This window comes from Podarcis erhardii (assembly GCF_964252035.2).
Source record: "Podarcis erhardii genome assembly, chromosome: 6".
Classification (NCBI taxonomy): domain Eukaryota; kingdom Metazoa; phylum Chordata; class Lepidosauria; order Squamata; family Lacertidae; genus Podarcis; species Podarcis erhardii.
The window spans coordinates 52,605,072-52,625,853 of NC_138510.1; the positions used below are offsets into that span (position 1 = coordinate 52,605,072).

Genomic DNA, 20,782 nt, shown 5'->3' on the forward strand with positions numbered 1-20,782 from the left:
GGAATCAGTTTTGCCTGATTGATTGCTGGAAAATGTGAAGATAAACCCAAACTTCTGCAGAAACCATATCTGACTGTCTTCAAGTTGTAAACCAAAGTGACAATTTGATGCCTTAGCAGCAGACTTAATCAGCAGCAAACGCAGCTGACATTTTGCCCCTCTAGAGCTAAGTAATAGCCCAGCAAGCTCCACTGGATCCATTTGTCAAATTGTTGTGATTACTTCAGCACACAGAAATCTCACAGCATAGTTGGAAGTCTCCATTTTGTTTTGCACGTAAAACTTGTTAAATCTTTGCAGACGCTTAGAAAACCAGCCACTGTGCATCAAGTATATCCATTCTCTATTTGTTTAGATAAGAGGTTTTCAACCTTTTTGAGTCCATGGCTCCTTTGATCAACTACGTTCTTTCTGCGGTACGCCTGTGGGGCTCAGGAGCCCAGTTATGTCACCCCTTGCCTGCAGAGCTGGCAGCCTCTCACCGTTTTGTGAACACCCTCTCTTGTGGAGTGTTTCCTCGGTCTCCTCTCCTTGGGAGTCCTCTGGGCAGCTGCTGCTGCCGTCCATGGTCTCTGAGCTCCCCACCCCAAGGAGAGGTGCCTCCCAGAGGTACCATTTGCCTGCGGAGCTTGTAGCCACGGCTGCTGCAATAAACAGCTGTGCAAGCCTTTGGGAGGCAGAGACACTAGAGGGCATCAGAGGAGGGAGGGAAGGAAAGAGAGACAGAGACCAGTGTTGCCTGCGGCACCCCTGACCATCATTCAAGACACCCCAGGGTGCCACAGCACACAGGTTGAAAACCACTGGTTTAGATGTTCCAACCTTGGAACATTAGGGCTAATATACAATTTTTTTAAGGTGTACGCTTAAGGGCTCCGCGCCCCCAAGCATTCTAAAATCCTAGTATGTGAATGAGACAAAACAATGCACTATATACTGATATGTTCATCAGAGAGTCTGGATACATTGCAACTCCCTGTGAAGTGTGCACTTGGTTGTAAACCTGTGTTTGCTGCCATATGATATGTGGGGAAGCCCTTAGCCGTTGCAGTAAACTTAGGCGGATGAACTATTTGTGTGGGATTTTAAAATAATATTTGTTAATAGTTTAATTACAGTGTTGCGTGAGTTGCTTGTTGTGGTTGTTATTAATAAAATGAGAAGTTACTGCTTATAATAACATCTGAAGAGTCCATAAAATGCAGATTTCATCCTGTGCTAATATTGGCTTAGGATACAGCTGAATATATTTATTAGAATAACTAGGAGCTGCTGGTGGGTATGGTGAATGCTGCACTCCTAAATTAGTACGGTATATTGCTTACATGAAGATTAATTGCCACCAAGTGACAAAACAGTTTGATTACTTGTATCCTAACTAGTATTTCTCTGCATCAGGCACGTTCCTAGGGATCTTTAATTGATGGGTGTATAACCATAGAATTAGTTCTGTGGTGTAGAACAAGTAAACGGGGTGGGCATATTTGTTAAGCAAAATAGTTGACTTCTGCTGCTTGTGGAGATTTCCTATAATTGTTCGTAACTGCCATGGTGTGTTAAGACCCCACCCTTTCTGCAAAGAACCTAGTGGGGAAAATTGAGATCAAAATGCCACAGGCACACATTTTGCGTTTTTTCTGGACCACCTCCCCTGCCCACACTATATTCAGAGTGAAATATGGTTTGCTATGCTTTTCATTGCAGATGCCATTATGTCTCCTATCTCCAATTTACTCTGGGACAAACTAGATGTGACACGGGAGATGTCATCAGGCTTTCCAATAAATATTTCTTTGTTTAAAAGAAGCATGGTGGGGGGAGTTGGGTCAGCTCTGTAGCACAGGGAGAAATAATTTGCCTTTAGCTGAAGAGAGGAGAAAAGACACTTGTTTTGGAAGAAGAATTTAAGTCCCCTAGTGCCTGATCCAGATCAGGATGTGTGTGTGTGTGTGTGTGCACGCACTGTGGCTGCATTTAACAAAAATAAATATTTTGGAGGATTTTATCACAGATTTCTCATTTCACAGCTAGTTTGGCTCTCACTTTGCCTACGTCCTTAGTTTCTACTTACTTGTTGTGTGTGTGTGTGTGTGTGTGTAACTCCTTTCAACTTATTTTCACATGAATGTCAGTTGGTTTTACATCACATGCACAGCTGGCTATCTTATTTGCCTGCCACCTTTCTACTTTAATTCTAGTTTCTCTTTTAATTATCAGTGCAGTCTAAAAAGGTATTTGTCTCTTAGTGATGCTGGTCCTTGACAGGCAGAAGAGGCAGTACTGACAGTTCAGACAAGTGTAGGGCAGGTTGAGTCTGAGCAAAGTGCAGCGGCTTTAGGTGAGGGTGCACTACAAACCCAGGCTAAGCAAGGCTAACAAAGTCTGGTGGTTTTCCTGTATTTGAAAGCTGGGTTTTAGTAAGAACCTTGTCTCTCAGTTCCACTTTTTGCATTATAGGATAAGAGTATTAATGCTTGTATACGACTGTAGTTGAATATCAGTGGTCATGATGGGGAAAATGTGCACACCTTCATCTGCAGAGGGCAGAGTAACTGCTTCACAGGTATTGTGGACATTTCTCTGCAGAAGTGTCTTCAAAATAATTTGTGACTTTGCAAATGCTGAAAGAACAAGATGTGTAAATTACACTTGTGGCTAGACCCATCTTGCACTGGTGAGCCTTTTAAAATATACAGTGTAATCATATTTAAACTGAAATCAATTTTCCTTTCCTGTGGGATTTCATGAATATTTTTCATTTTTGGAAGAGCTGCTGTCACCTCTCTCACATCTGTGATTAAACTAGGAATTTTTGAAATGTAAAACCCATCTCCTTTTGCTTGAGACTGAAGTGTTGATCTGTGATATTCATGGCAGCTCATTTATTAAGAAGAAGGAATTGCTATAGTGTCTGACTGGCACAGAATTGCATAGTAATCTTGCATTAAGATATGTTAGCTTGTGAGAAAGCAGGAGGGGAAAAAAGAAATGTTCTTATGAAGCAAATTCAGAAGAGCACAAGTTTTGCAGTGATGCTTTTTCTGAATTATGTCAAGCCTGCTTACATGTTCATCAAGATTTCCTGATAATAGTTGAAGGGATTTTATTTTACCCCTTTCTACTACATAAAATAACATAGAAAAGTTCAAAGATTTTAGAGTCTGTAGAAAATGCATTTACAGTACTGTTATCAATAAGTGGGAAAGGTCTTAAAAGCAGCAGCTTGAGTAAGCATTTTAAAAACTATTTGTAGGCCTCATTAAAAAAAAAGTCTCGATCTTCTCCACTGGGCCTGTGCAAACAATCTGGGTTGGCACTCTCCTACCCAAAACAAATGGAAGGTGGCAGAAGTTGCAGCCAAGTAAATGTATTGTTCAGAGGGTCAGTTGACACTGCAGATATTATCAGTTGAGCAATCAATTGACTACAGTCAAATATTGCCAAAGATTCCTTGAAACAAAGAATGCCTATGTGCAGCTGGCGAGGCCAAGGCATTAGGGTGTTATGTGATAATCAGTGGAGGAATGAGGCTCTATAACTGGCAGTCATATGGGAGTCAGGTCCACCAATACAGAGACCTGGTTCGTATATCACTTTAACCCATAGTTGTATTTAACTACGGTTTAAAGCTGAACATGTACCATACTGGGGCATAGGGCTAAAATCTTGGAAGCTTTGCTCCTCTTCCACAGGAACTTCCACCTGCTTCTGCACTGCTGAGAGCTAAGTCATGGTTTGGCTTAGCACTGGGCTTGTGGTTTGGCTTACCTTGCATGACTTGTTTGCGGGGGCATAACACTACACAAATAGTATAGTTTTTAGCATTGTGATGGCAGCAGGAGCAGGGAAGGAGCAAAGAGTCTACAATTTTTGACCTATGCACCAGTATATTGTGCGTTTACCTTTAAACTACAGGCGTACCTCGGAAGTCGAACAGATTCCATTCTGGAAGTCCATTTGACTTCCAAAACATTTGGAAACCAAGGTGCATCTTCTGATTGACTGCAGGAAGCTCCAGCAGCCAATTAGAAGCTGCGTAAGCTGTGTCAGACGTTCATGTCTCAAAGAACGTTTGCAAACTGGAATAGTCACTTCCAGGTTTGTGGCATTTGGGAGTCAAAACGTTCGACTTGCAAGGCGTTCGGAATCCAATTCTGTATAGTTAAGTTTCACTGGTTTAAAGTGACATGCAAGCAAGGCCACATACTCTTTATCTAGTAACAAGAACATTCCCTCCAACCACTAGGAAAAGCTTACCACTAGAGAAATTTGGCTTCTATTGTCTTTATTTTAACCTAGTACACCAGTAAAAAATAATCCCTGGCTCTGTCAATATAAAAATTGCTGTGTTTCTTTTCGTTACTGTTCTTTCCTACAATGAATCTGTGTTTTGCTTAAGGCTGGAGGCACTTCTACAGAATTGCTTAATTTATATTTTCAAAAATGGGGAATTGGCCATTGTTCATCCATTCTTCATCCTAGTACCTCAGAAGTGGCACAAATATAAATCCTTCCCTCGTGATGGGTTCTATCACAAGAGTGACTTACTGGGGCACTTCCATAAATTAGAACTGTAATGTAAAAAGCAGCACTGATGTAGATTTGTCTCCACGCCTAATTAGCTTTTTTGGGGATGGTGGCTTCTGTAAATTTAGCAGTCCTGCTTTGCATTCTGTCATAAAAGAGTGATTTAAAGATCTGGGTACAGGCCCAATTGCAGTGCAGAACTCATGCACTACATGCAAAGGTCCCATGTCTCTGGCATTTAATGGAGTTGGGAAAGGCTGCTGCCAATCAGTGTTACCAATACTAAGTTAGATAAACCCATGATGTGGCAGGGTGCTTTCTATCTGTGGGTGCTTCAGACATGGAAAGGAATCAGCAAGTCATTCTATCTCAAAATCTGTAAAGTTGTCTTTAATGTCAAGAATCCCAAAACTGACTTTCACATAGTATGAGGATAAAGTCCTTTTAACATTCTAATTTTCATCTTGCAAGATTTTATTGATTTTTTTAATTGAACTATTACTAGGAAGATTCAGCATACTGTACAAATGTTCTCTTTCTCTCTCCCCCTCCCCAATTCTAGTTACGGTGCATTTGCATTGTCATTTGATTCCTTTCTTGTTTGTTTGCATGGTATTGTTGGCTGATTTCCAGTGGCATAGTTTGAATGAGAAAGAGAGATGTTCCTCACCTGCCAGTTTCTTGTGTTTAAAAACAATAACCACACACAGACACAACAAAATCCAATTTGCTTAGTCACTTGTGAATAGTATTTTTTAAAGAAGAGAATAAATATATGAAAATAAAAAGTCTTAGGTCATAATTTTTCAGTTGGGTAACTGAGTAGGTTTGTGTCTCAAGTAAAATCTGAAGCCTACTCAGATGTTTAAAAAGTCGTGGTAATTTTAATATGTTTTAGCATTTTAACTTTTATATGATTTTAAATATGGTTGTAGATTTTTCTTTATTTTCTTGTTTTACTGTTTTGTAAAGTGCTTTGAGGATTTTTATAATCAAGCAGTGTATAAATTTTATGAAATAAATAAATATGAACAAAGTGTTCTCAAGTTATCACTCTTTCTGTTTCCCTGCAGTCTTTTAATAGGTCTGTTTTACAGGCCTGAGTGAGGCAACTGCCTTGGGTGGCAAATCTGAGTCATGTTTTCAGTCAAGATGGTCTGTTACTCATTTCCCCCATCATTTGGATTTTCTATTTTAGGTGCCAGTATATTTGGGTCAGATCTGTATACCGTCATACCTCAGGTTGCGAACACTGCGGGCTGCGTGTTTTCAGGTTATGGACTGCGCCAAACCTGGAAGTACCGGAATGGGTTACTTCTGGGTTTTAGCGCTTGCGCATGTGCAGAAGCACTGGATTGCATCATGCGCGTTCGCAGATGTGGTGCTGCGGGTTGCGAATGTGCCTCGCTCACGGATCACATTCGCAGCCCGAGGTATGACTGTATAATTGTGAATCGTGTTAATTATGGTGGTTAGAGCCAAATATTTCAGAGTGAGACACATGAAAAATGTCGGAGTGAGTTCACCACCATTCACTTTAAGCTTTTCTGGATAGTTCTAGGGTCAGTAAGGTTTATTTTTTATGTTCATCAGTCCTTAGGGATAACCTCACATTTCTCTAAATACGTGGAAGTTGAGTAGTGTGAGTAAAGAACTCTTTTAATAGAGACAAACATGTGGCTTTAGGGAGTCACTAAGGGCAATGTAAAAAGGTAGCAAAGATCCCCTGAAACTGAAAGCACTGAGATGCCCAAATATTGTAGAGTATTTTTCCTGGTTAGCCTGTGATATCTAAGGCATAATTTCAAACTGTTTCTTTAGAATCTCGTTGGTGAAACTGAACTAAATGCCAACTAATAGCTTGCATATTTTTTTGCTAACCTAGTTCATATTTGATTCCCTTAATATGAAAAGGTTGTTTCCCTTCAATTGTTTTTGATTATTTGTTTAGTAATTTGTCTCTTGACTTTGTAAACATTATTCACAAGGCCAGGGTCTGTTATGGATACTGTTTGAATGGATGTATAGTAATCCTCAGAGGTGATATTCATTATTATCTTGAGAAGAATAATTGACTAATTTGAAGGCACAGGGAAAACTGAGGATAAACCATGGCTTTGTTTGCTATATTTGGATTCCTAGTGAGTTGTGAAGAGAGTCACGCACAGGGGAAAAAATGAAATACAAACAGCAACATGATAGACAGGACAGGATCCTGCCCTGTTAATAACCCCCCTGGTTTGGATTAACCAAATGGGTCTCTCATCTCAATATGTGGCGAGGCCTACTCTTTTGCTGAAGCCTGCTGTGCATTCTCACGCTTTGCCCCTCAATCCCCTTGCTTTGGAAGTTCAGCTTCAGTTGCTTCAGGGTGTGAATGTTGTGCATCTCGGCTTCCCTTTGCCCATTTGGCCTGAACTCAATTTTTAGACGCTCAAGCAGAAGCTATCTTAATTTTGATTTAATAAAAGGTGGAACGGTTTCTAAACCCATAGTTTTGTCCAGTAAAGCTTATCTGAAACTGTAATTAAGTGTGCAGTGAAAGAGCTTTTCTTTTCCTTTTTTTTTTTTAAAGAAGACTGTCAGATTACTTCAGACCCTCAGAAAAAAATATATTAAGTTGCTAGCTTCATTAGTAATTAAATGTCCAATTACTGTATTTAATGTTTCTGCTTTGCTGAACTCTACAACTGCATTCATAAACAGCCCTAAGGAGGGCGTCTAATCTGTGCCATTGTTCTTCAAGTGGTTTGCACATGCAGAAAAAGAAAAGCGAAATCAACTCGACATATATAATATGGAAAGAAAGGGTGGGCAGGAGGGGCTGGGAAGGAAAGAGGAAATCAAACCAGTGTTCCTCCCTCACCAAGCTTAGGATTCTTGCCAAAACCCACAGAGAGCCCCTCAGGCCCCTCTCAAGCATCCAAATGTAATTTTCCACCCAGACAACACTCTCTCTTTTTCGTGTTCATTTTTCTTTTAAATTGAATGAATAGCAGAAACAAGAGGGAATGTTATAATAAAAGAGTAAAGTAACAACAAACAGCCTTGGTGTGAGTGGTGGTGGTATGACCATGTATACAGCTCAGAATTTAAGCAGATATACAAGATAAATGAAGGTAAGGGGAATTGTAATCAAAATTGTTGGGGCCCACTGTGTGTGTTTGCTGGCGAATGTTTTCTGCGAAGTAGAGCAGGAGTAATTTATGAATATTCACTTGAGCTGAAATTAAATTCATTAAAGGGAGGGGCCCTGTTGAGGCCCAATTCACCCTCTGTCTTTTGTTTAGTTATGGCAACAGAAAGAGCTTCTTTGTGAATGTGTGAGCATGAGGGAGCATGTGCACGCATGTGAGTTGTGGCAGGGAAACATACTCTGGATGATTTGGAGACTGTGACAGAGAGGTTCACCCTGATGACCAAGTGCAAAAAGTGAGGCCAGTTCAATTTCTAGAGGAAGATAGTCCCTCACACTAAGTTCTCTTTTATTGATTTTGCCAGCTTTATTTTGTGTTGGATAAAGCAAAGCTTCTTCTTTGAGTTGGGTGTGTGTGTGTGTGTGTGTGTGTGTGTGTGTGTGTGTGTGTGTGTGTTTTCAAGATTTATTCAGTTTATGGTGGCCAGGTGATTTACCTTCTCAGTAACCTGGAACTGCAGAGATGGAGTGGAAAGAAAGCTCTTGGCCATCTGGTGAAAAGGGCAAATAAGGCTCTGGTGCATTAGCAGGTCTGCCTTTTGCCCTTTTATGTCTCAGAGACCTGGGGAAGGCTCTCTCCTACCTCTCAAAACTGAGAACGATACAATTGCATGAGAGGCAACCCTGCACAGTGGAAGAAGATAAAGGAACTGGCAACTGTCTAAATAAATATGTCTTTAATTTGAAGCAAAAGTCTATTGAGTCAGAAATAGCTACATACCAGTTTGGCTGAAATAATTACCACATTCTATATTTCAGTTTTGGCTGCTGAATACAACTCCTTCTCCTGCTCAAGAATAAAAATTGGGCCTGCTCTGCAGATGGCAGCCCCCCTGTAGAGGGATAGTTTCCTTAATATCAAGCCAATCAAAGAAGCATTCAAGCCCTTTGTCATATGAGCATGGGTGGCTTCGAGTAAGGAGATCAGAGTCTTTACTGACTGCTTTCCCCCTTAGCATATTACTAAGTTCCTGTGAGCATGCTAGACAAAGGTTTCCCAGACAATGGACTGGTGATAGCTTCTCCTGCTTGTCTGGTGTCAACAATATCACAATATCAATCTCTCGTTTCCCAGAGAGACAGACATTATATCAGGGGTAGGCAACCTAAGGCCCGGGGGCCAGATGCAGCCCAATTACCTTCTTAATCTGGCCCGCAGACGATCGGGAATCAGTGTGTTTTTACATGAGTAGAATGTGTCGTTTTATTTAAAATGCATCTCTGGGTTATTTGTGGGGCATAGGAATTCGTTCATTTCTACCCCCCAAAATATAGTCCGGCCCACCACATGAGCGATGTGGGATGGTGGACCAGCCCATGGCTGAAAAAGGTTGCTGATCCCAGCATTATATCAATGTGTCAAGTACAGTGGTACCTCGCAAGACGAAATTAATTCGTTCTGCGAGTTTTTTCGTCTCGCGATTTTTTCGTCTTGCGAAGCACGGATTTTGCAAAAGCTTCAAAAATCACCAAAGTCTTCAAAAACCTCAAAAAAGGCTACCACACCGCGTGCTATGAGTTGCTCCTCGAAGTCAAGTCGCAACTGCACCCCCTGAATGCACGGTTTTAAGAAAAAGGAAACAAACTTGCAAGACAAAGGAAACAAACTTGCAAGACGTTTTCGTCTTGCGAAGCAAGCCCATAGGGAAATTTGTCTTGCGAAGCAACTCAAAAAACGAAAAACTCTTTCCATTTGTTGATCAGCTGTAATCAAGATTGGAGGAACTACATCCCCTTGGAGTTGGTTTAGAATGTACATGTTCAAAGCAGAACCTTTATTGAAAAAGAAGAAGAAGAATAGCAGTCTATCCCTGGCTGATGGCCTCCAGTTGCTTTCGACACCTGAGGGTGATGGGAATTGTAGTACAAAACAACTGGTGGGCACCAGGTTGGAGCCAGAGGAGACTTTTGTAGATAAATGTTTGACACTGCATCAACAGTGTTTGCTAATGCTTAGAAGCCAGTGAGAGTCTTGGGGCCTTCTTTCTTTGTCTGCATATACACCATATATTTAAAGTACATTGCTTTCCTACCCCCACCCTAAAGGATTCTGGGAACTGTAATTTGTTAAGGGTAGCAAGAACTGTAGCTCTCAGAATCCTTTTGGGGAAGCAGTGTGCTTTAAATGTGTGATGTATACGCAGGCTCCACCACTGAGCTATGGGTCTACAGCCGTTTGGACATTAGCCACATTGTGGCAAGAAAGTTTGAGTTGGCTTGAATTGCTTTGTATAAGTCATCATTTCACTATTTTTTCATGGAAATAATAGTGATGTGTTTTAATAAAGTTGCTAGGGCTGCAGGAAAAAATACATAAGGGATACAATGCTCTTTATGTATTAAATACATTAAAGGCATGATAAAACTGCAGACCAATTCAATTGGTGCATGCAATTGTATTTGTAGCCTTTGATATTCTCTAGCAAGAAAGATTTATGATGGTATGCCATCAACATAGTCAACTCCTCTCACTCGATCACTGCTGCTTGATGTAGCTTCTACCAGAGCATATATGTGAATACATTAATTCCAGAGGTTTTCAATTAACACCAGCGTTGTGGGGCTTAGTTGGGTAAATGAACTTTTACTTATTCCCTTTATGTAGTTTCTAATGTTGTTTTATTGTGGGTTGTAAACTTTTAAGAGTGGGTGCTTGTTCCTTTTTATTTTGGCTTCCAAAATGTCATGCAGTGATTTTAAATAACTTGTGTATTATATATATTGTATAGTGGGGTTGTGAAAGACTCCTGCCCCAAAGCCTGGGAAACCATGGCTTGTCATTGTAGACAATACTGAGCTAGGTGGACTAACGGTCTGACTCAGCACATGGCAACTTCCCCAGTCTGATGTCTGCTGTGATTAATGTGAGGGATGAAGCCAGCTTGAGAAGTCTGCTGCTATTATTAGTTCCTCATTTCCATATTGTGGATTGGATTGAAGTATGGGTTCCATTTTCAGGAAGGAGGCTAGATTTCCCCTCCCCATTTCTGGATTCAGGTGTCTTACTTTGCATTGTGGTATACTGAAAAAGATGCAGTGCACTAGAAAGCAGAGCAAGCTCTGGACAAAACTGTATATTGCTTTGCAGTGCTTTGTGTGACTAAATTGTAGCATCACAGAGGAAATGGAGAAGCTGTCATTGCTGGCTTACTGTGGGAGGATGGGAGGTTCAGCTTCCAAAGCTGTAAAAGGCACATCTCAAAGCAAGTTTAACCAAGCAACCTATTACAGTTTACTACAATGTATGGCAGCATGGAAGGAATGATCTCAGAGCCTGTTGATAACTTTTGCGGTCCATGCAACAGTATGTAACAAGTCTGGTGATAAAACATTAGCTGGTTTACAAAATGGCCAGTGTCTCAGAAGAACAAAATGTAGGAGCAAAAGTGTTCTTTTCACTGAAAGTGGAGAAACACCCTGGTCTCAGCATTTCACAAATGAGGTCAGGGTGAGAGCCAACTCAGAGTTATGTAGGTGCAGTGGTGAAACTAACCCAGTGCTTCTGCTGGTTTTCTCACATGGCCCCAACTTCATCACTGCCCTGTTCCATCCTTGTCCTTCCCTGGTTAATATCAACAAGACTGTTGCTGTTGAGAGGGTGGTGGCTCACCACTACCTTGGTCAGCCCTGCTGAATTCATAGCAGAAGTGAGCTTTTAGCTAGGCACATGCTGCATTACTTCTCACAAGCAGGATCAAATAGCTGTTCTGGACTGGAGGCTACATGCTCCAGATAATCAACTTGAAACTTGGCTCCTATCTTTCAACTTTGCAATTCAGTACCTAAAACTATTTCCTTGGAAGTCTTAGTAAAAAGCCGTTTAGAAGCCCAAGTGTATAATGTCTAGTGGATCACACTTATCTACATTCTTGTTGACACTCAAAGAGTACCAAGAGCAGGATTTTCATATGCAGAAGCCATAATTGATTCTTCTATCTAAAGCAAGACTTATTTTCCTTTGTAATTAATAATTCTGGCTTTATATTGTTTTCCACCAGTTTTTATTGTCACTCTTATTTTATATTGATTGATTGAATTTATATACCACCCTATACCCACAGGTCTCAGAACCGTTCACAGCTGGCTTGGGTGCTACATGTAGAAAGGCATGATCAATGAATGAATGAATGAATGAGACCATGTTGGACTGCCTGGGAAACTTTCCACTTGCTGATCTTGGTAGTTCCACTGCCTAGAGAAGTTTGGGGTGCTGGTGGCACAGGTGGAGGCATTCTTTGCAGCATCTCCTAGATTGTGAAATTTCCTCCTCCACAGAGTGGCATTTTCTTTGTGTATTTCTCATGTTGAAAATGCATTTATTTACACTGACCTTTAACACCTGAGATACATGCTTTCATGATTCACTCTATTACTGTGATTGTAATTTATTTTGAACTGTTTTTAATATGGAATTTTAAATTGTTGTAACCCGTCCTGAGACCTTAAAGTAGAGGGCAGAGAAGAAATCAAAATAACAGCAATAATACTGTAGCCACTGATTCAAACCAACTTGGAAATGTACACCTATATCATACACCTAATCTTTGGCCCTACTCACAATTGCAACCAGGGTTGCCTCCCCAGTGGTTGGTTCTCTGGCCAGGTGTTCCAAGGTATAGCTACTGGTAGATGGCTAGTCATCAAGGGGAGATTGTTTGTTTTTTCCCTTGAAGGCTGCATCTCTTCTCAGAACTTTTTCCTCTTCTGCGTTCTAGCCATTGGTGAGAACAGGAACAGGAACGTCTTCAAATTTGCACATTCTCTGCTTAGCAGCAACTAATCTACTTGCACCTGCCTTTTGCATTTTGCAGTCAACAAATTTGCTAGGTAGGAAGTAAAAATAATATGTGTGCAGTGCCTCAAGCAAAGCCCTGCCCTTCCTAGCACACTCTTGAGATCTTGAGAGAGAAATAATGTATTTGGAGGAAAGAAAGAAATAGGAAGAGTTGTGCTTATGTGTACCTGGATGCTTAATATTTTGTTGTTGTTGTTTTAAAAATATAATTGAGGAGAAAACCAAGATTTCACTTTGGCAATGATTCACCTGGGACAGGAGACAGAAAACTGGAACTGCAGTAGGTGAATGGTGACAGTTGGAGAGTATGTGATAAGACATGCCAATAAATCCCTCTGCCTGCTACAACAGATAGCGTAAGCTGGTGAATTGTGACAGTTAAGGTCAAAGAGCCCCAAATTAATATTAAAGTGTTAGCGCAAACAATTATTTTGTGTTGACATTTGTCACCTGGAGAAGAGAGATATAACCTAAGATTTGCAACAACCTTCAGAACTTTATTTTGAATCCCAGGTTAGGCGTTCACCCTGGTTAGTGATAATAGTGGTGAATATCCATGGTTCAGGGTAGGGAACTATAGCCATGGTTGAGGATGAAGAAATCCATGTGTGAGAAGGGAGGGGCAGAGAGGGAGTTCATAATCCTAAAATCTCATACTTCATTCCAGTCATCTCTCTTAATTTGTTTAACAAGTTGCCAACTTCTGTAGTCTTGCTCTCTATTTTGTGGTATGCACGCTGCTAGTGATATCTGGGGAAAACTGAGCTGAATGTTTACAAAATACTATTTTGTTGGGGTCATCATTTTATTCTCTTTATAGTTTAATTATTACTCAAATGTGGTCAACATGGATGCTGCTTCACAAATAGGTGCCAGAGGGGTAGCTGTGTTAGTCTGTTGCAGCAAATAAACAACGAAGCGTCTTGTGGTACTTTAAAGACTAACAAATTTATTCTAGCATAAACTGTCATTAATTATAGTCTGCTGCACTGGGTGCATGAAGTATTACCCTGAGTTACAGGAAGATATACAAATCTGGGGCGGATTCTCAGCAGTAGGGTCAGAAGGAAAATGCAGAAAGCACAAGCAGTGATAACCGTGTGCTATTCACACACACACAAAAACAGTTGCTATTGATAATATAGATACCCTGGCTTTGGTAATCCAATTAACACATTTAATGTGATTGTTAAAACACATTTTGTCCAGAATCATTCCGCAAGTTATAGCATCTAACCTCTTGATGAATTGTAATTCAGGAGTTCCATGTTGTTGTCTTCCTGTGTTCAATGCACTGCAGTTCCTTTGTCCAAGGATGAGGACTCTAAGGTCAGTTGCAGAGATATCTTCAGATCAGTTGCTCTGCCATGGGCATTTGCAAGGCCCCACAACTTGCCAACATCTTTACAGCACACTTGGGACACCACTTTCTCAACTCCTGTCCCCAAAAGCCTTTCCTGTACTTGAGATACACCAATAACATCTTTCTCATGTGAACTCATGAACATGTGAACAATTCAGCCAAGACTTCAGTAATGCACCCCACCATAGGAGCCAACTCCTAGGGGCCAAGGTGGCTTCAGCCCCCCCCATAAAATATTTGAGGGGGCCAAACTCCCACAAAGTTGATAAGATTGCCATTCAAATGGTGTGTGTGCACTGTGTCATGTGATCAATTATGTGGGGCAGGGCTTACCTGGGCCCCCAATATTTTATTCAAGTTGGCACCTCTGCACCCCACTTATCAATCTGGCGCCTAGACCAGTCCACTGAAGAGGTTCATTTTCATGAACAATTATTGACACTACAGCATGTATACGTGCAACTTAACTACATGGGTGTATGCAGTAATGACACATGTATTGCATATTGGTTCCTACATGGAAAATGTGTGGCATGCAGGAATTAGTTACATCTGAATTGGCCTTGAGAAGGTGCAAGGATCCATGTGTTTGCCCAGTTTTTTGTCTGAAAAGCTAACCACAGGTTTATTAAATGCTTTTAAAAGCAAATATCAGATGTGTCTGGCCCTTCCTTTAATCCTCCTTCTTAAGCCAACATGCATAAAAGTGCCAGTCATATGTTCCTGTGCACTAGCCAGCATAGTAAATGGTTTTATTTATGCCTGGGGAAGTTCAGCCAAAAGATATAAATCCCATAAAAAGTATAAACTGAACCATGGAAATAATAAACTTCAAATTCATGGAATTTCTAATGTTCCGCTAATGGGTAAAAAATATGTTTAATGGCTGCTGAGTGATACTTGGCTGAAAACATAAGACTTATAAGTTTTCTTAACTTGCCAATGATATTTCAGAGACTTTCTCTATTCCCCTGGCGTGTGAATTCCCTGCTGTTGAATGCTGGAAATACGCTTCTTATCTCCATTAGTACAATGAGCACATAGGATTTCAATATGTAGCTTTGTTCCATTTCCTTTGGCATTTTGTAGTTTCACCTGTCCTATTCTTTGTTATGCTTTGCACAGCATGGCCTTTAAGAATAATTAGGTTTGGGTTACAAATCCTGCTGGAAAAATTGTTTTGAAAGTTATGAGGTGAGAAAATGATAATAGAGTTGGAGCTCATGCAATCCAAGAACCCCTTAAAAGAAGGAAACATATGGATAGTTTGTGTAATTGCAAAATGTGGCTCTGTAATAGCTCAGCAGGGGCAACTGAAGGGAGGGCTGTAGCTCAGTTTTTCAGGCAGGTTTCTATGTTCAATCCTCAATTTCATTAGATAGGGCTGAGAATGACTCCTGGTTGAAACCTTGAAGAGCTGCTTTCAGTCCTAGACAAATACAGTGGTACCTCGGGTTACATATGTTTCAGGTTACATACGCTTCAGGTTACAGACTCTGCTAACCGAGAAATATTACCTCGGGTTAAGAACTTTGCTTCAGGATGAGAACGGAAATCGTGCAGCGGTGGCACAGAGGCAGCAGGAGGCCCCATTAGCTAAAATGGTGCTTCAGGTTAAGAACAGTTTCAGGTTAAGAACAGGCCTACAGAATGAATTAAGTTCTTAACCCGAGGTACCACTGTACTGAGATGAACCAGCGGTTTGACTCACTATAAGGGAGTTTCTTATGTCCATTATAGTCTGACTCTTACTGAAGCATGAGTAATCTAGGCATATCTCTTATTAATTCCTCTAATAATGGCATGTCTTCTCTTTTTGTTGGGAATCTGAATGAGCATGGTTGTACCATGACATTTGTTGCTTGGTTCTACTAAGCATTTATTTAGCGCCTAGGACTTGCCGATCGCACGGTCGGCGGTTCAAATCCCCACGGCGGGGTGCGCTCCCATCGTTCGGTCCCAGCGCCTGCCAACCTAGCAGTTCGAAAGCACCCCCGGGTACAAGTAGATAAATAGGGACTGCTTACCAGCGGGAAGGTAAAGGGCGTTCTGTGTGCTGCGCTGGCTCGCCAGATGCAGCTTGTCACGCTGGCCACGTGACCCGGAAGTGTCTGCGGACAGCGCTGGCTCCCGGCCTATATAGTGAGATGAGCGCACAACCCTAGAGTCTGGCAAGACTGGCCCGTACGGGCAGGGGTACCTTTACCTTTACCTTTTATGTGCTGCAGACACTGCTGGGATTTTGAGCTAAGAGAGTCTCAAGAACCTGGCAGCAGATAATGCCCATTGTGTCTAAGGCTGGCTTTGGCCTGACCTAGACGAAACTGCTCAATGATGTATAAAACCGTTCCTGGGCTGTGTATGTAGTGGTCATATATGTAGTAGATATATTTAAAAGAATAAATTAGCAGTATCTCTCCCCTCTCCCTTCCCCTGAAGTTACAACTTAAAACCTTCTTGTTTTCATTTTTATGCTGCCTTTTATAAAAACAATCTCAAGGTGCTTCATCATAAAAAAGATAAAAACACAATAACTATAGCAGTGATGCAGTCAGGACAAACTCAACATGCTGGCATTAATGGCCAAGATTTTAGCAAGTGCCAACAACCAAGAGCTGTAGATCAGGAAGGCTTGGAAGTTGACTGATGTTTGCACAAATCTTTGGGAGAGCCAGACTTTAACCTTTTAGTTGGATTTCTTGCACAGAGACAGAATCTACATTTGTCTTTGTAATAGTGGCCCTCTGCAAACCACGTGATATGAAATTTTGTAAGGAAAATGGAGACTGGAGGAATCACAGAAGGAACTTTCTCTTTGATGTATGGGGCTCTGAAAGATTACTAGGCTTTGCCTTCTGATTTCTGGATTTTCTAGAATAAACTGCACCTTTCAGCCAACATATTGGGTAAAAAAAAGCTGTATTTTTAAAAGTAAGCTGCTTGCTAGCGCATAAATAAATTCCTATATAATCAATACACCTCACAGACTATACTTAACCCAATCATCTGTATCCCTTTTATATTGCAGTCCTGTTAAGCAAATGTGCAGTTTCTTCTAAACTAAACCTTATGGCTATCACTTTATAACTTTTTGCTAGCACGATTATGCTTGGAAAATGCATCGATCATTGCTTGTGCTGCTTTACCCTCTTGCTGTTCTTGGGTATAAAAGGCTTATTCTTGGTCTTTTCCTTGTCTGGATTTTGACAATTTGTTGAGCCTTGCTGACCCTAATAGCCTGCGCCTTGCCTTCTCTCTAACCCAAGCAAAGATGCAGTGATTTGCTTAATTTTTGTGTTGTGCTGTTATTTTGCAAATTGGTCAGCCTATAAGCAAAGATGATAATAAAGGCATTATTGTCAACTTGGTCTGTTCTGTTGCTAGCATAATGCCATTTGTGATTTTGCTTTGCTGTATGAGTAACAATATGGGTCTGGGTGTTGGCTTTTCTTGCTGCAACTTAAAAAATTTGAATATTTTAAAATAATGCTAAAAAGTAGTTTTTTGTGGCATTTGACTGTTTACTTTCCACTCTCATTTTATACCCGGAGCTTTATGTTCTGGTGACTTTGCATCAAAGTGAATAACAGCTGGAGGCCCATTTTGACCAGGTGTTTGTGAGGTGGAGGGTGCAGGGTAGGTCCCAAAAGAAGATAAAAATACCGTTGGCTGGACACCTTAATAAAACTTAGAAAACCAGGGTGACTGTTTAATATTTAATCAGAGAAAGGTGTTCATAGTCTGGTACTGAGCAAGCCTATTGGCTTAAGTGGGAGCGTAATACTTTGTGCAACTGAAGGTTTTTTGAGATTTCCAGGGCCCCTAAAAGCATATTATTTTACATTTTGAATTTTAAAATTCTGTTAAACTTACAGTGTAAAAATGGAAAAGTGCAGGGTAAGCTAGCAAACTTACAATATCCAACTCCCGTAGATGGTGACACTATGTGTAAATGTACCTACTTATAGTTGAGCTCAGTTATTAGATATGTTTTCAGTAAATTATAATAATGTGTAGATTTGTAATAAAACCTCAAAGAAGCTGACAAAAAAATAAAAAAATCAATAAAAGACAATAAAAGACAGGTATTTTAAAAAACAAAAAAAAATCAGCAACAAACAGATTAAAACACATGTAACTTCTTATGTCTGAATAGGCCTGCCTAAACAAAAATATTTTAGTAGGTGCTGGAAAGAGTACAGTGAACATGCCTGCCTGATGTCAATAGCCAGGGAGTTCCAAAGTTTAGGGGGTGCTCAAAGACTGATTTCTTAAAACTGCAGGACGAGTATTATGTGGCACCTCTACCAGTGCCAGTTCTGCAGATTTAAGTGATTGAATGGGCAAAAATGGGATAAGGTGATCCCTAAGGGCTTTATATATACTAATAGTAACTCCTTGAACTTGGCCAGGCAGCAAATTGGCAGCCAGTGCAGAGCTCTGAGTGGAAGTATCATGTGCTGACAAGGCCTCACTGCTGGCAGAAGCCATTCTGCAGCAATCGGAACTGCTTCTGCTTCTGCATCAAGTGTACATTAATCCAGCCTGGGCAATGTTCTCTACGTTGCAGTACATGGAGACCTAGGTATGTGCTTCCACGGAAGACATGATCACCAACTTGCTCAGCAGCCATTCAGTACTCGCATTGCCAACCATCTGTTTAGTGGGTTTGGACCAGGAGGAGCAGGGTTTAAATCCCCACTCAGCCTTGAAACTCATTGGGTGACCTGGGCCAGTCACCATCTCTTAGCCTCCCCTACTTCACAGGGTTGTTGTGAGGATAAAATGGGGAGGAAAACCACATAAACCACCTTGAGCTCCCTGGAAGATAAGGGTGGTATTTAAATGTAAGAAATAAGAAATAAATAGAGATTGATATAGATGTAGATTTTTCACGTAATCTGCAAAGGCCCTAACAATAATAATATTTTCTGCAATTTAGTAACAGAAAAAGACAGGACAATCTAAACTGACCACCTTATATAGAGTCACTTTGCCTATAGAACAACCATGTTCATTTTTGTTCCTGATAGTAAAACCACCTCAGCCCCTGCGGCCAGGGATCAGACAGGGCTCTGCTGTGTCCCTGATCCAATTTTAAAGGTTGTTGTCATTTAAGTTTGGCATAGCCCTGGAAGCTTAGCTTAATTTTTAAAGCGCCCAATGTGAATAATTCCCCTTTGAATACAGATAGAAAGAAGGGATATTGATTTAAAGCTTTAAAGCGGGTGGTTATGGATTTAAAGAAAGGAAAGAAAGGCAGGGGGAGCTTTAATGTTGGAAGAGCTGGCAGCCTAAGTATTTGTCTTTTGCAAAGAGGTTTTTTGCTGAGCACTGTGTAAGGGTGAGGGAAATTGCAATTGTCTTTGAAGTCTGGTTGGCTGGCAGCTGGAAGCCAGCTGTGGGGGCACTCCCTGGATTGTGGTTTTCCCATTCACATAGAAATGTTTGATATAAACTCACAGGCCTCCATGTAAGTGAAGTTAAGTGAATTATGTTGGCTTCCTGCAGGGAGACTATAGAGTTGCTCCAGCTTTCTGAACCCTTCTTGTTATCCTAATCCAAAGAGTCTGAATGAAATGAAGCATAGGAGGAAGGGAGTGGGAGAAATTAGATTTGTTTTCAGGCCTGTCCTGGCTGCACCTTTGTGCTCAAAGTGGTATTAGTGGAAAAGGCATTAGAGCAGCAGGCTTGGTTCAGGGCAACTGGAAGGACAGTTCAGAGGTTAGTAAAGTACTGCCCAGTAGCTTGCGGGAAAGCTGCAGCATTTTTCAGCGTAGGAGTTGGTCTGTCAGCAAACTGGTGATATGACTCTCTAACCCCAGCTTTCTGAACTACAGAGGTGCTTGTATTAACCCCTTGTTTTGGTAAAGCTGTGGTCATATATACTGTACTTGATGCGAAAAGAAGAGGCAGCACCTTTGCAGTACATTCTGTTGCAAGAAATAAATCCTATTGAATTCAGTGGAGCTTACTCCTGGATTAGGATTGCTGCCCTGGATATTATGTCTTCCCTTGTAAATCTTCCAGACTGATTCCATTGCACAGCAAATTTTGAGGGGGAAATAAGTCCATGTTCATTCCTACTTCTGGATCAATGGCCATGATCCAATGGATTGTGAAAAGATGTTTGATGATCTCAAGGGGTTTTACAGCTGAATTCTATGAATGCCTACTGAAAAGGAAGGCTTACCCCTCCTTGGTAAGTACGCATAGGATTGCACCTTTGCCTTATTTTGTGAAACAGCAGTTCCCCAGCTGTATGCTACATTGTAGACTGACAACAATAATTCTGAAACATTGTGACAAGGCGAAGAAGCTGTTTTTAAAAAGCCAAATTCTACTAGGGTAACAGAAGACGTTTGTTTCAACCTAGGTAAAAGTCTCTGCCATTGTTGCTGAATACTGCAGTGATCATTGTGGAATGCTGAAGATAATGTTTTGCAGTATACATAATTTTAAACATACATAAAAGCTATCAAACACATTGGATTTTCAGTCCTGTTTTCAGATTTCTTTTTACTACTAGTTTATGGATTACAATACTGTAAGTCCTTATACTGTTTTCTGCTTTGGTTGCAATACTGTGTTGTCATTTTTTTGTAGCAGTAACTGAACACTGTGGCCATTCCTGTAAAAAAACATTCTTCTACTTGGACCTTTCTGAGAAGGTTCATCCCTTTCCTGTCATTCAGATTTTGCAAAATGCCTGTGATGTGTTTTCTTCCCAGCTGAATTTATGGGTTGGAAGCATAAAAAGGTACTGTTTCAGATTGTCAATTTTGTGATTTAAAACAAAAGTTTAATGGTTTTGAGGACTAGGAGCTTCTCATCTCGATAGGTCTAATGCCAGAGCTGGTTTTCATACAGAGTTCCCACTTGGCCTCGAGGAAGAGCCATA

The 20,782-nt window shown here is 40.8% G+C and overlaps 1 protein-coding gene across 2 annotated transcripts in view; it reads left to right on the forward strand.

Moving 5' to 3' along the window:
* The window catches only part of ZSWIM5 (zinc finger SWIM-type containing 5), a 124,521-nt gene that overhangs the window by 25,197 nt on the left and 78,542 nt on the right, over positions 1-20,782 (forward strand). Inside the window, exon 1 of one of the 2 annotated variants that reach the window (XM_081865483.1) lies at positions 20,035-20,083. The exons of the other annotated variant lie outside the window; for it this stretch is intronic. Within the exon in view, the coding sequence (XP_081721609.1) occupies positions 20,050-20,083 (34 nt within the window). The 5' untranslated portion in view covers positions 20,035-20,049. Of the gene's footprint in view, positions 1-20,034; positions 20,084-20,782 lie in introns of those variants that run through there. 2 annotated transcript variants of the gene reach the window in all.